Source organism: Electrophorus electricus, chromosome 22, assembly GCF_041902795.1.
Source record: "Electrophorus electricus isolate QZ-2024a chromosome 22, ASM4190279v1, whole genome shotgun sequence".
NCBI classification, from domain to species: domain Eukaryota; kingdom Metazoa; phylum Chordata; class Actinopteri; order Gymnotiformes; family Gymnotidae; genus Electrophorus; species Electrophorus electricus.
In genome coordinates, this window is record NC_137518.1 from 17,295,301 (window position 1) to 17,307,500 (window position 12,200).

Genomic DNA, 12,200 nt, shown 5'->3' on the forward strand with positions numbered 1-12,200 from the left:
GTAGCTAAATTTGTTGCTAAGTGCTTTTTGAAAACAAACAAACAACCAAAAAATAAAAAACATTCCCAGCAAAGTCTGAAAGGTTGCTAAAACTAGCAACAAAAGTGCTGAGTTAGCATCAGTACCTGTACTGCATGTGTGAAGACATTGTGGTTTGGCAATAATAAAGGAGCTCTGACTAAGCACACCCAAACCTTCAAAATGGCCAGCAGGAAAGTAGTGTATTTTTGTTAACCAATAATAAAATTACAGAAAACTATAAATGCTAAAAAAAAAAAAGGAAAAAAAAGAAAAAAGAAACTAAGTAGGTTTAATTGTGATTTTTTCAGAATTTTCATTGGACGGGCTGATGAGTCCTCTGAGTGGGCAACCCCAAATATAAATAAAGGTTCCATAAGCTGGAACACGCAGCCTACAAATAACCAGCAGTGTGGTTTATTACTTTATGTGAAGTCACACTTCTACAGTATGTACCTCTTTAATTTTGATACTGGTTACAGCCCTGATGTTAATAATTACAATTGCTTTTGATTACTTGCAAATCAAGCTCTAGATATTTAAAATTATAATTGATTGATAATAAACAGCCAGCTCCTATTTTTACTGTATAATTATGGCATTTTGTTCATAATCTAAGGCATAGCACTATATGTATATGCTGAAAAGATACTGAATTGTGCATATTGATTACACATCAATTATTTAATATATTAGTGCACTACATTTTATAATGCTTTAATATATTGGACATTACAGGGCAGACATTCATTTATTAAATTTAACACGTAACACGTCTAACATATTCAACAGCACGTCTTTCACTTTTTTTAGTGTACTGCCTGTTGATTTACAACCTTTTTATTTTGCACAGCCTATAGTCTTCTTACAAAAAGAGCAGATTTTAAACACCGTTCACAACACTAGAAACTCATTAAACTAATTATTGGTTGTAGCATTACCGATGACTTTGGCATTCCGCCGGATAGTAGACCCACGCGCAGAGGAACGCGGCACAGCAGGAACCCTGAGCACGCGACATTGAGCGCTGCGAGCTCAATGAGTCGAGTTCAAGTAACCATGAATCCTTGTGACTTAAATGTATATTCACAGAATAAATGTATATTCTACTTCTGAAAATATTCCTCGTATTATCATTAATTGAGAAGACAGTGGTTGTCTCTCCTAGGATGTTAATGAATTTTATTGTATAGTGACGTATGAGAGGTTGCTCTGAATGTAACGATTAATCGTTGGGGTTAATAAGGAGGTGATCAAATCAAATTCAGATCAGCCGTCGGAAACGAACGAAGTGATAAATCTTATATATCAGTAAAGCACGATATATAAAGTAGCATAGGCTATCGATGACTAATGCCCTGTGGCCTATAAACCAAGCGCTGTAGCCAGTCTGAACCGATCCTCCTATCAGTGAGCGGAATCACGGTTAGCTCTCGTAAAACACTCGAATGGATGGATGAGAAAAACGACCTCTTGCAGTACGAGTAGGTGGAAAGATCTTTCAGAGCGGGAGGGGTGAAGGGCGGTCAGTGTTAAAACAGCATCGTCATGCAACACTGATTCTATAAGAATATGAAATATTTGGAATTCCTTACATTCACTGTACCACATACACAGAGCACGTGCGCCGTTTATAATGATTCCGATACTTCCGATACTATATATATATATATATATATATATATATATATATATATATATATATATATATATATATATATATATTATTTATTTATTTATATATATTTATATAAATATACACACAGTTACCAACCAAGTCTAACAGCATATTCACCTTCACAGTCATAACACTTGTGCGTCCTGAGGAGCGCTATATTAAGATGCTTTATTCGCTGCGCCGACGTTCCTTCAGCTGTGGTCCAGGCGTCACGGAGAGGGCTTGGGCGGACGCAGCGGGCGCAGCGTGGCGTGTGGTCCGTGATGGCCCGCGAGACCGACGCGTAAGGTACCGCCCCAAATCGTACGCTTTTATTGGACGCAAATTGTTGCTAGGGGCGTGGGATGTGTGTTATAAAAGCAACATAACTACCAAGAAAACGATCTATGGCAATATGTAGGTACGGCGGAGGACGGCGATACGTGGCTGAACGGATGCGTTGTCGCAGTGATCTGATAATCTCCTCAAACCCTGCATGCTTGTCGGTGGAGATCGGGCACCTTTTCGAAGATGACATTCATGAAGGAAGGACGGGTGTTAAATGACCTGTGCGAGCTTTGATTGTGGAAGTCTTGTTCGTGAGATTTTTCCTCGTTTTTTTTTTATTCTAAGGGCATTGTTCGTCAACTAGCGGGATTGGAGTGGTGAACAGCTGCGCACTTAGTTTTATGATGGGCCGCTTGAGGATTAGTAAGCGACGTAAGCACTGAAGTACCCAGCACGTTTGTGAGTTTCCAAGGGCGATGCACGATGATAGCCCATTTAACACTAAAATATGTCAGTGACAATACTGATATATTTTCTTTTACTATTTTAGAAATTTTATAGGTTTATTTACTAATGTTCGAAACAGCATTACGTTACATAATGACATTGTAGTTTAGGGGAGGCAGTTGCTCCTCGTGGAGTGAGGGGTGAAATGAGTTAAATGTCCTTGCTCCCTGTTTGTTACAATTATTTGTATAATATTCCAATACATTCTGTAGGCCTAGATAGGTTTGAGACTTCATGTAAACAAAATCTTTTATAATTCAGTCTTCAGAGAATGCCAGATTACGTCAGTGTATACGGACATTGCAGGTGCATCTATTCCCGCTGTTCGGGAAAAACGATATTAGCGGCAACTCCTGAATGTCACAGATAAGCGCTTAACTATCCACGAGAAATGGACACGGGGACAGCGCCAGGCTGTGAGCCGTCTTTGGCCGCATTCTCGTCAGTGCCAAATCTAGACGTGAAAACGATTGTCAGCGCCGGCATTTACGAAAACAGCGACAAGAATGTCGTCAGCACCGAGCCTGCTGCAGCGAGAGGGGCGAGTGATCCTAGCGCGTATCCCCTGTCGGACTACAGGTGTTTGGTTCGGCAGCGGTTCATACGCAGAAGTTTGTGGTTTTCAGAGTCCGAGGACCAAGGCTTTGAGAGCCCAGAATGCGAAGCCATCCACAGCCCCCTCGCCACCGCACATTTACGCACGATCGTGGACAGAACTCGATGCGCACGTGTGGGGTTCCGGGAGAGCTCGAGCACGGAGAGTCGCCTCGGCCAGAGAGACCGGCCGACGGAGACATCAAGCGCGCACGAGGACCGAGACAAAAAGGAGGGCAAGCAGAAACAAGACGATGCGACGGCTTCTGAGGACAACAAGAGCCCCGGGAAAACGGGGAGCGATGAAAATGAGGAAGAGGCCGGAATGAAAGCTGTGTCTACATCCCCGAGCGGTCGGTTCCTTAAGTTTGATATAGAGCTTGGCAGGGGGTCGTTTAAAACCGTATACAAAGGCCTAGATACGGAGACATGGGTGGAAGTTGCCTGGTGTGAACTACAGGTAAGTAGGAATAAACCCCGTTATATAGATTTTCTGAAAGTAAGTGCCTAGACTAGCAAACTTATAACTCTCACAGCAGGCATATATCGTGACGTTTTATTCAATTCAAAATATTTTGTATAATAGATATTTTCTGAGACTGAAGTCTATAAAGACAGTACTGTGTAACTGATTAACATGTACCAGTTTACCACTCATAATAGCTATGCTACTTTCATGTTGATGTTACTGCTGCGTTGAAAATTGTCCACTGCCCAAATTACATCTCGTCAGCAGTGGTCTTGTGCTGAGAAACTGACCAGTGATGAACTTGGTAGTGGAAAGCTGATTTGTTTAATTGTGGTTTGATGACTAGTTGATGAATTGTGCATGCCAATTAACAGGCTACAGTCAGTAATTATATACCTACAAAGTGCAACTATACAACAGCTGTACCTAATAAAGTGACCTGTAAGGGTAGGTTCCAAGTTAGGCATCTCTAGTAAAGTGGGAGGTGAGTGTATGAACCTCTGTTGATGAGTGTCTGTCCATGAGATGTTGACTCATTTCAGTGTGATTTATTATTAATGTGCCTCTTTGGATATGTTTAAAGACTGATTGATTGACTTTACTGACTCTCTGGAGTTTTCCCCTTTTGGGAAAGGTTTCTCTGGAAAACTAATAACACATATTACAAATTTCATCTAGACCTGTTGATGCAGAAGCTCTGAGGGTCTTCTTCTATCCTAGGCTTATCAGTTTCTTGGTCTGTAACATTGTCTGACTCTTGTCATTTGAATGAAGGCTTTGCAAAAACACCAGACTCCTTAAGTGTAGGGACAGTTCTCTCTCCTCTGTAGTGGTTAAACTCACCAGTATATGAACAGTACACTGTAATTTTAGAACAAGACTGGTGAGTCTGCTGCTTGAGCCGACCTAAACCCAACGGAAAGTATTGAAGATGATGCCTCTACCATTGTTCAGAAATATCAAAACCTACAGGAATGATCATGACTCAACAGACGTTTTGATATTATAATTGCTTTGCTGATACTGTAATTGTTTATTGATAGTGGGGTCCCACACTTTCATCATAGAAAGGCTAAGAAAGGTTCTCCTGAGTCATCTAAAAAGAATTTTCTAGAACAAATGTGTGTATACCATAACATGCGTAAGTGAAAGTGGTGAAATCAGAGGTAGCTATACAAGCACTGTAAAAACCTCTTAAATATGACCCTTGCTTAGGATATCAGCATTAGTAGACATATGTCCCAGCCAGTATGGTTTTAGATGCCCTAATGGCAGTGTATACCCAATCAGAGTAAACTTCATAGACTATAAAGTCATTTCTGAGGTGTTACTAGGATGTCATCTTTGGGTGGGCAGCAACAAAAATGTAGCTTTTCCTACATAGGCCATGTAAGTGGAGGCATTACATGTGAAAAAGAAAAAACATTAAACTGTAAAATTTGAATATAGATTTTATATTGAGCAAGAACAGAGCAAACTTGTGAGCAAATCTTGTTTGTATGTTCAGTAGGCTAGAGGAGAATAGAAGGTTCAGGATCAGCAGTACCTATATGATGAATCTTTGTATGATGAACTAGGATAGTTCTGCCTAGGACTGAACAATGTTTAGGACCAATATGATAAGCAGATGCAATCAAATTTTTAATTTAATTTTTTTTTAAATTATTTATTGATAACTAGTTAGATTAAACAACAGTAAATGCAGATGAAGAAACATGTGAGGAAGATGAGTGGAAACAGTATGAACAAATGTTCAGTGTGCCTACTGAGTGCAATTAAATCACACAGGCTTCTTGTTGATGCCACGCTAAGCTTACAGTTGCAGTTAAGTAAATTATCAGTTCACCACATATAACAAATGATGTCAATGGGACAGCTAGAACAGTAAAACATAGGCCAATAGAGTCATTCCTATGGGAAGCTGAGATGCCAGTTTCCAGTGAATAGACATTAATTACAGGACCATTCTGCTGTTAGCCTTGGTACATTCTGTAACAAACTGATTCATGTGCAGATTTTTTGTAATGGTTTTCTCAGGTGCTGAAATGACTAAATCTCTATGACTTGAATTCAGCATTGATCAGTAGAGAGCTGTAGCATATCCAGGATTTTATGAGGTGGCAAGGGGATGGCAATCTTATTATTTATTATAATTAAATTTATTATGATTGTTATAATGACATTATAGTATTGGCTTCATATTAACTCTGTAGTTCCTAATGCTCATGCGATTTGATTTTAATTACCTATAGTGCTACTATAATTATTTTTTTTAAAAAAAACATGACAAACTATAAAAAACAAATTTGTTTTGAATTTGTTTGAACTAATTTTGATAAATAAAGACTAGTCAAATTGTATAGGTCTAATATACCTCTCAAATATTAAAAATCTCATTTTGGTAAATTAAATTATGGTTTAAAACCTTGAACAATGAACAGCATGCTCACTTCATATTGGGACCAACCTTAATCTTAGCTAAGATCTACATGAGTGAGGAATGAATCTGTATTCACCATGCACTAAGCTATATTGGGAATATCTTTTTACGCAGAAATGAAAGACATATTACCTGCATCCAAGCATAACAATTACACAAATGACACACTTAAGGTAATACTACATCATAACAGTGATCTACCAATCAAGTTTACACAGTCAGAACTCACGGTGCTATAATTCTTACTGAGGTGCAGTAAATCTGAGCACATGTTAGTTTAATGTATTTATTTATATTAGTGAATTTTAAGACTTGAGTTGTGATGGCAAAGCTTTTTTTCTAGGGTGGCAGCTGCCACACAGTGTGATCACAAGTGACCATGCCCCTGCCAGAAAGGGTGGCGAATGTGGGACAATATAGAAAAAGAGCTTTCACATGAAGCTGATGTTAACTATTTACATTTATAATTTACATTTTTGGCATTGAGCGGATGCGCTTAACCAGAGCGACTTACAAAAGTGCTTTTTCATCTACTCATAGAATGCAACAGAATGGAATCATACCTATGATGAGTGCTTTGACATGCAATTTGTGCAGCAAGGGGAGGGCGTCTTTGTACTCCTGAAAGCATTTGCATACTAAAGAAAGGACTGCATCAGTGGGCAGTTTACTGAGCAACATTACTTTCACTGCAACAATTTCATTCTGTACTTTCATTAAATTAACAATTCTTTGAGAGAATCTTGTCTCCTTCTCCTCAATAGCTCTATCTAGAATGCTAAACATAGTTTTTTTAAAAGGCTGATCTGGAGTGCTACTTTGGCTATCAGAGTTACCTTGCCCAATTGTTCACCAGACAATACTATTTTCAAGCTGTAAGTCCACTATCCTTATTCTCTTAGGAGAGTTTATTTCCACATTTATAGAAATGCTCCTCCCAGAACCAGTCACATCTCATCTCCTTCAGTGTGCCCAGTGAGGGCACCGAATCCACTATTTGTGACTGCAGAATTGAATTGGCTAGCTACAGTGCAAGAAGCACATGGAGGAGAAATTTGCCAATGTCAAAGCAGTTCTGCCTATTTAGCTGTGTCAAAAGACCGCACACTTCTGTACTAAGATCTAAAGGAGCACCGTCATCCTCTGCTACCTCAGACAAAAGATGCATTATACCTTCCTTATTGTTAACAATGGTCTTGGTGACATCATGATGGTTAATCCATTGAATCTCTAACAGCCTTTTGAGTGTAGGAGCATTGCACCTGTGAGCAACATAATGTCTGTGACTGAATATAATGTCTGTGACTGAATATATATATATTGGACCATTCAAAAGTTATTATTATTATTATCATTATTATTATTAATAATAAAAAGTTAGTCCAAATGGGCACGTGGGATAAATATCTAAAAATTTGTTGGGATTGGCTATCCATACTTAAGTCAGGAGAGTACACACTTAAGATGGAGGAGGGTGTGTCTTGATTTTGTAGAGGATGGAAGTTTGCTTCCCCCAGCACAACACTTTGCTCAGTGTTGGAAGGTTGTGCTGGGCTCAACAGTGGAGGCAGCTCAACTAGGGTTGAGGGTGCCTGTTTTTTTATGAGCCGCCTATCTACACTGGAAGATTTACCTGGCTAGCTAAAACTAATTTTGTTAGCCTACTGTAAAATTATTTTATATCCAACAAGCCAACTTTGGTGAATAGCAACAGATCAAATATAACTAACTATATCTTTGTAGCTAGCTGCATAATCTCAGAACCAGCAGGCACCAAAGTCTGCTGGTCACTTAAAAGAAGCATGCAAAATGTTCAAACTCATCTATAAAACTATACAAGACTACTAATATAATTTAAAAGTACCAGGGAAGGTACTACGATCATATAATCAAATGTTTTTACAGTTTTATTTGCATCGCTGAGAGCAGCTAGCTACAAACAGGTTTTACAGTTCACTTAACCATGTCTGTACACAATATTGCCAACTAATTTTCAGCAGAAATTGGTACATGCAGGTCAGTGTGTGGCTAATATGTTGTGGTGTCATTGCTTTTGATTTTATTACATAATGACTTAAAATGTCATCATTGCGGATCATAAAAATTGACATTACTCAAATTGGATGTCTGCAGCAGAATTAACGTGTTCAACCAGACAAAATTTCTTTGGGTCAAATCATTTACACACATTCAGTTCAGAATCTATTTGTTTGATGGGATGAAACAAATCATATTTTCTTAACGAAAATATGATTTGAAATTTGTTAGTTTGGATTTGTTTGTTTAACACATTTTTAAACAACACATTTTTATGCTAACACATTGAATTATTTACTAGTAAATTATCACTTGATTATGTGACTTATTAACTAATAAAACTACACAATTCTGAACAATTATAGTTAGTTAAGATGCTACGTAACTGATCAACAGTTATATGTTCAATCTATTAACAAGGTTTATCATATATGCTATCTTATTGAACAATTGCAAATAAAAGAATAGCAGCTCAAATATGATGTGTGTGTTAGACACCTATCTCCAGTTCTCTCCAGGCTGTTGTGCTGCTTGGTTGGCTAGCTGTTTAATGGTTGCCTCCAGATATTGGCACTGTGCTCGTTCACACTCCACTGAACACTGCCACCATCAGCTGTGCACTCCTTGCATATGTAAATAAGTTAAATCATAGATTGGCAAGGAAATCCTCTTCATCGTCACTGTCCAGCTGCATTGTCGTTGAACTGGAACTAGCAGAAGCGGACAGAGCAAATTTAAAGCTGTTTGCTGCTGTGGTGCCAAACTGCTGCTGAGCTGAACTTTCGATAATTCTGATAGCAGGAATCACCAGCCAGCTCCAGTCCATACCACACGAGGAATGTGGAGAAAAGAGTCGGCAGTGACATGCTATTTCTTAACTTTGACTTTGACACTCATTTGGTTTAACAGCTTTTCTGCCTCTGTATTTTAGTGTAGCACTGCTGCTGCAGCCAGCCATGACTTCTGTTCCTGATGTGTCTGGCTACTGAGCTGAGCCATAACCACTGCAGATGTCACTCACAATGCACTTTTGCAGCCAGGCAGACAGGCTGTCTGTTGTGACTGAGTGTGTGACAGAGAGAATCGTTTTTGTGTCATTTAGGAAAAATGTGTCTATCTTAGTGTACTGTTCAAATGCTGCTAAAAGTTCCAGATAAATTTTGCTAAGTCAGCATTATTAACTGCACGACATGTGTGAAGCGATATTGTGGCTTGGCAATAATACCAAGGAAAGGCACTGACTAAGCACACACACAACTTCAAAATGGCCAATAGGAAAGCAGTGGATTTTTTTGAGGACTAATGAGAATATTACAGAAAACTATGAATGCTCCAAAAAAAAAAAAAAAAAAAAAAAATCAATATAACAAACCAAACCTTTATGTTTAGGAATACTAATGCTAGCAGTGCCGTGTCTGATTCAATAGGCTATTTCTGATTCATTAGGCCAATTCTAGTTGAGCAAATAAATGTATAACTATTGTCAGCTGCTCTAAGGTCAGTTGAGAACCATCTGTGTTGCTGCTGTCTGAGTAGTCTTGCATAGCAAGTTGGAATTACCTCCAGAAACATGCTTCTTCTAAAATGTCCTGTTGTAGACCTTATCTGTCTGAACCACCTTGCAGAAAGTTGAAAGTAGAAGAGGAAGGCCAGGATGGGAGGGATCCTTCATTATATTCCAGGCCAATTCAGGCGAGATTGTACACTGAAGACAAAGATGAAGAGCATGACCAGAAATCTAAAATGTGGCCCTTTTCACTCTCTCTGATTCTTTAGTTAGATTAGTTAGATTGCCTTATCATGTTGTAATGGTGAAATTGAGCACACTCTCTATGACAGACTTATCGAAAAAAACAGAGCATTTCTAGGTACTCTGAACTTTTTAAACTTTCTACGAAAGTACAATCATTGGTGTGCAGTCTTTTAAATCTTTTTGTACATTGCCATCCCATTTAAAATCAACAGCCATGACCATACCAAGAAATGCAAACTCCCTCACCTCCTCAACTATCCATTTCACCCTTTCATCATTCATTTTAGTTGGCCTTACTGCCCTCCCCTGTGTGCTAAAATCGATGATCATTTCTTTGGTTTCCCAACATTAAGTTGCATATTTTTTCCTCACCCCAGTTCACCATATCTAAAATTTCCTTCCAGTATGCCTATTCATTATCACCCATTATCAACCCAGTGACTCATATCATCTGCACACAGTGGTTTCACAGTGTCATAAATGGTGAAGTAGAAGTGAAGTAGAGAAAGGTAGCATCCCTGTGGTATCCCAAGACTAATCATTAGAGATTTAGATGTTTTACCAGGCAGATTAACTACTTGCTTCCTATAGGATGTTAATGTGCACCAGATCCACATGCACATTTCTTCGTGTACTCCCATGCTCCTTCATTTTGTAAAAAGGCTGTCTGGTGTAATTGTATTGAATGCAGAACTATAGTCCACAAAGGGAATGCGGAAATATGGTCAAGTGGGTCTGAAGACACTGCACAAGATACTTGAGGCATAAGGAGCCTGCATCATCCTCTGCTCTGTTCTTTCTGTATGGAAACTAATACTTGCCAAGATTGAAATCAGACAGATACTAGTGCTTCAAATACCAGTGTGTAAGCAAGGTTTCATGAAACAATGGCGTGAAAAGCATTAAGTTAATAGGTGTAATCCAGGCCTGGTTTATTACTTTATGTGATCTAAGTCATATTTTACATTATGGTCCTTACTAAAATTTTGATCCTAGTTACAGTCCTGGGCAACGGCCATTCTAGCCCACTCATAGACATGCCCCCAAATTACCCCTAGGACTCTGTGTGTGTGTATTCCCTTACTGAATCTGTGAAATACTACACTTCCCATCAGTGTATTCGCGAATATTTTACATAATTTCTACAAAGTCCTAGTCTCACAAGAATTCAGTGTAAGAATTCACTGAAATATAGTTCTTTTTAGAGTATCAGACATAAACTTATGAAAGCTAACTGGGACCATTTATGCCTTTTCTGCAATGCTTGTCCATTTCTCGGTGCTTTCATTATGAAAAAGAAACGTTAAAGAAATGTTAGCACTCTGTGTTTCCTTGAAAACTCTGAGTTAAGGAACCTTTTAATTGCTAAGGAACCAAGATAATGAAGAAGGGTTTAATTCAGGGCTTCTATGCCTCTGTTTATATGAGAGTGTGTGTGTGTGTGTGTGTGTGTGTGTGTGTGTGTGTGTGTGTGTGTGTGTGTGTGTGTGTGTGTGTGTGTGTGTGTGTGTGTGTGTGAGAGTGTGTGTGAGAGTGTGTGTGAGAGTGTGTGTGAGAGTGTGTGTGTGTGTGTTAGCTGCTGTGGGTGTAAGGGTGTGGATCTGCACATTAGCCTCCTGAGAGGAGCAGGGTGAGTCTCCACAAATATAGACCCATCTGTAGAGAGTCAGGGAGACAGACAAATATACAGTGAATAAGACAGGGAATGAAGGAAGAGAGAGAGAGAGAGAGAGAGAGAGAGAGAGAGAGAGAGAGAGAGAGAGAGAGAGAGAGAGAGAGAGAGAGAGAGAGAGAGAGAGAGAGAGAGAGAGAGAGAGAGAGGAGAGAAACAGGATAAAAGATGAGAGAGAAGGACAACTAAGGCAACCAGACAGATACAGTGGGAAAAAAAAGCGAGACAGACAGAGAGAGAGAGAGATAAACAGACAGACAGGCTTGGGGCTCGGTATCTAGGGATGAGCTTCTGAATGTTTGAAGCCTGGAGCAGTATGAGCATGGTGTGTGTTTGTCACTGAAGCAGACTAAGCCCCTGTCATATCCTGCCAATAATCCTTAACACTGCTTCTTAATACTCCAGAAGGACAGGCCTGCCAGAAAAATATGCATTACTTTCTTATGCAATGTAGTATTCCTTCACACCCATTTTATATCAGTACCACATGTTGATTATTCTTCTAGTGCCAATTAACAACTTACTGGCAACCATGGTTAAAAAGTATAAAACAAGCCTATGGAAAAAGGCCTGGTGTTATTCAGCTAGGCCATTAACTGAGATAAATTAATTAAATACATTCAAAGAAGAGCGATATAAAGATTTTCCCCAAAATCATGTCACTTAATGCACTTAATGTTTTGTACCCCCAAGATAGCAGGACTAAGTCTTCTCTTATAATGCTAAAATGTTATGGGAGAACACACAATGACATTATACCATTCC

At 39.0% G+C, this 12,200-nt stretch overlaps 1 protein-coding gene across 10 annotated transcripts in view; it reads left to right on the forward strand.

Moving 5' to 3' along the window:
- The first annotated feature begins 1,887 nt into the window (after positions 1–1,887).
- wnk2 (WNK lysine deficient protein kinase 2) overlaps positions 1,888–12,200 on the forward strand; it is a 42,305-nt gene continuing 31,992 nt past the window's right edge. For 4 of the 10 annotated variants that reach the window (XM_035520430.2, XM_081705579.1, XM_081705580.1 and 1 more), the window contains exon 1: positions 1,888–3,524. In XM_035520430.2, coding sequence (XP_035376323.1) covers positions 2,862–3,524 — 663 coding nt within the window. In that variant the 5' untranslated portion in view covers positions 1,888–2,861. The remainder of the gene's footprint in view (positions 3,525–12,200) is intronic. The other 6 variants (XM_035520429.2, XM_081705578.1, XM_035520432.2 and 3 more) reach the window with 3 other exon arrangements.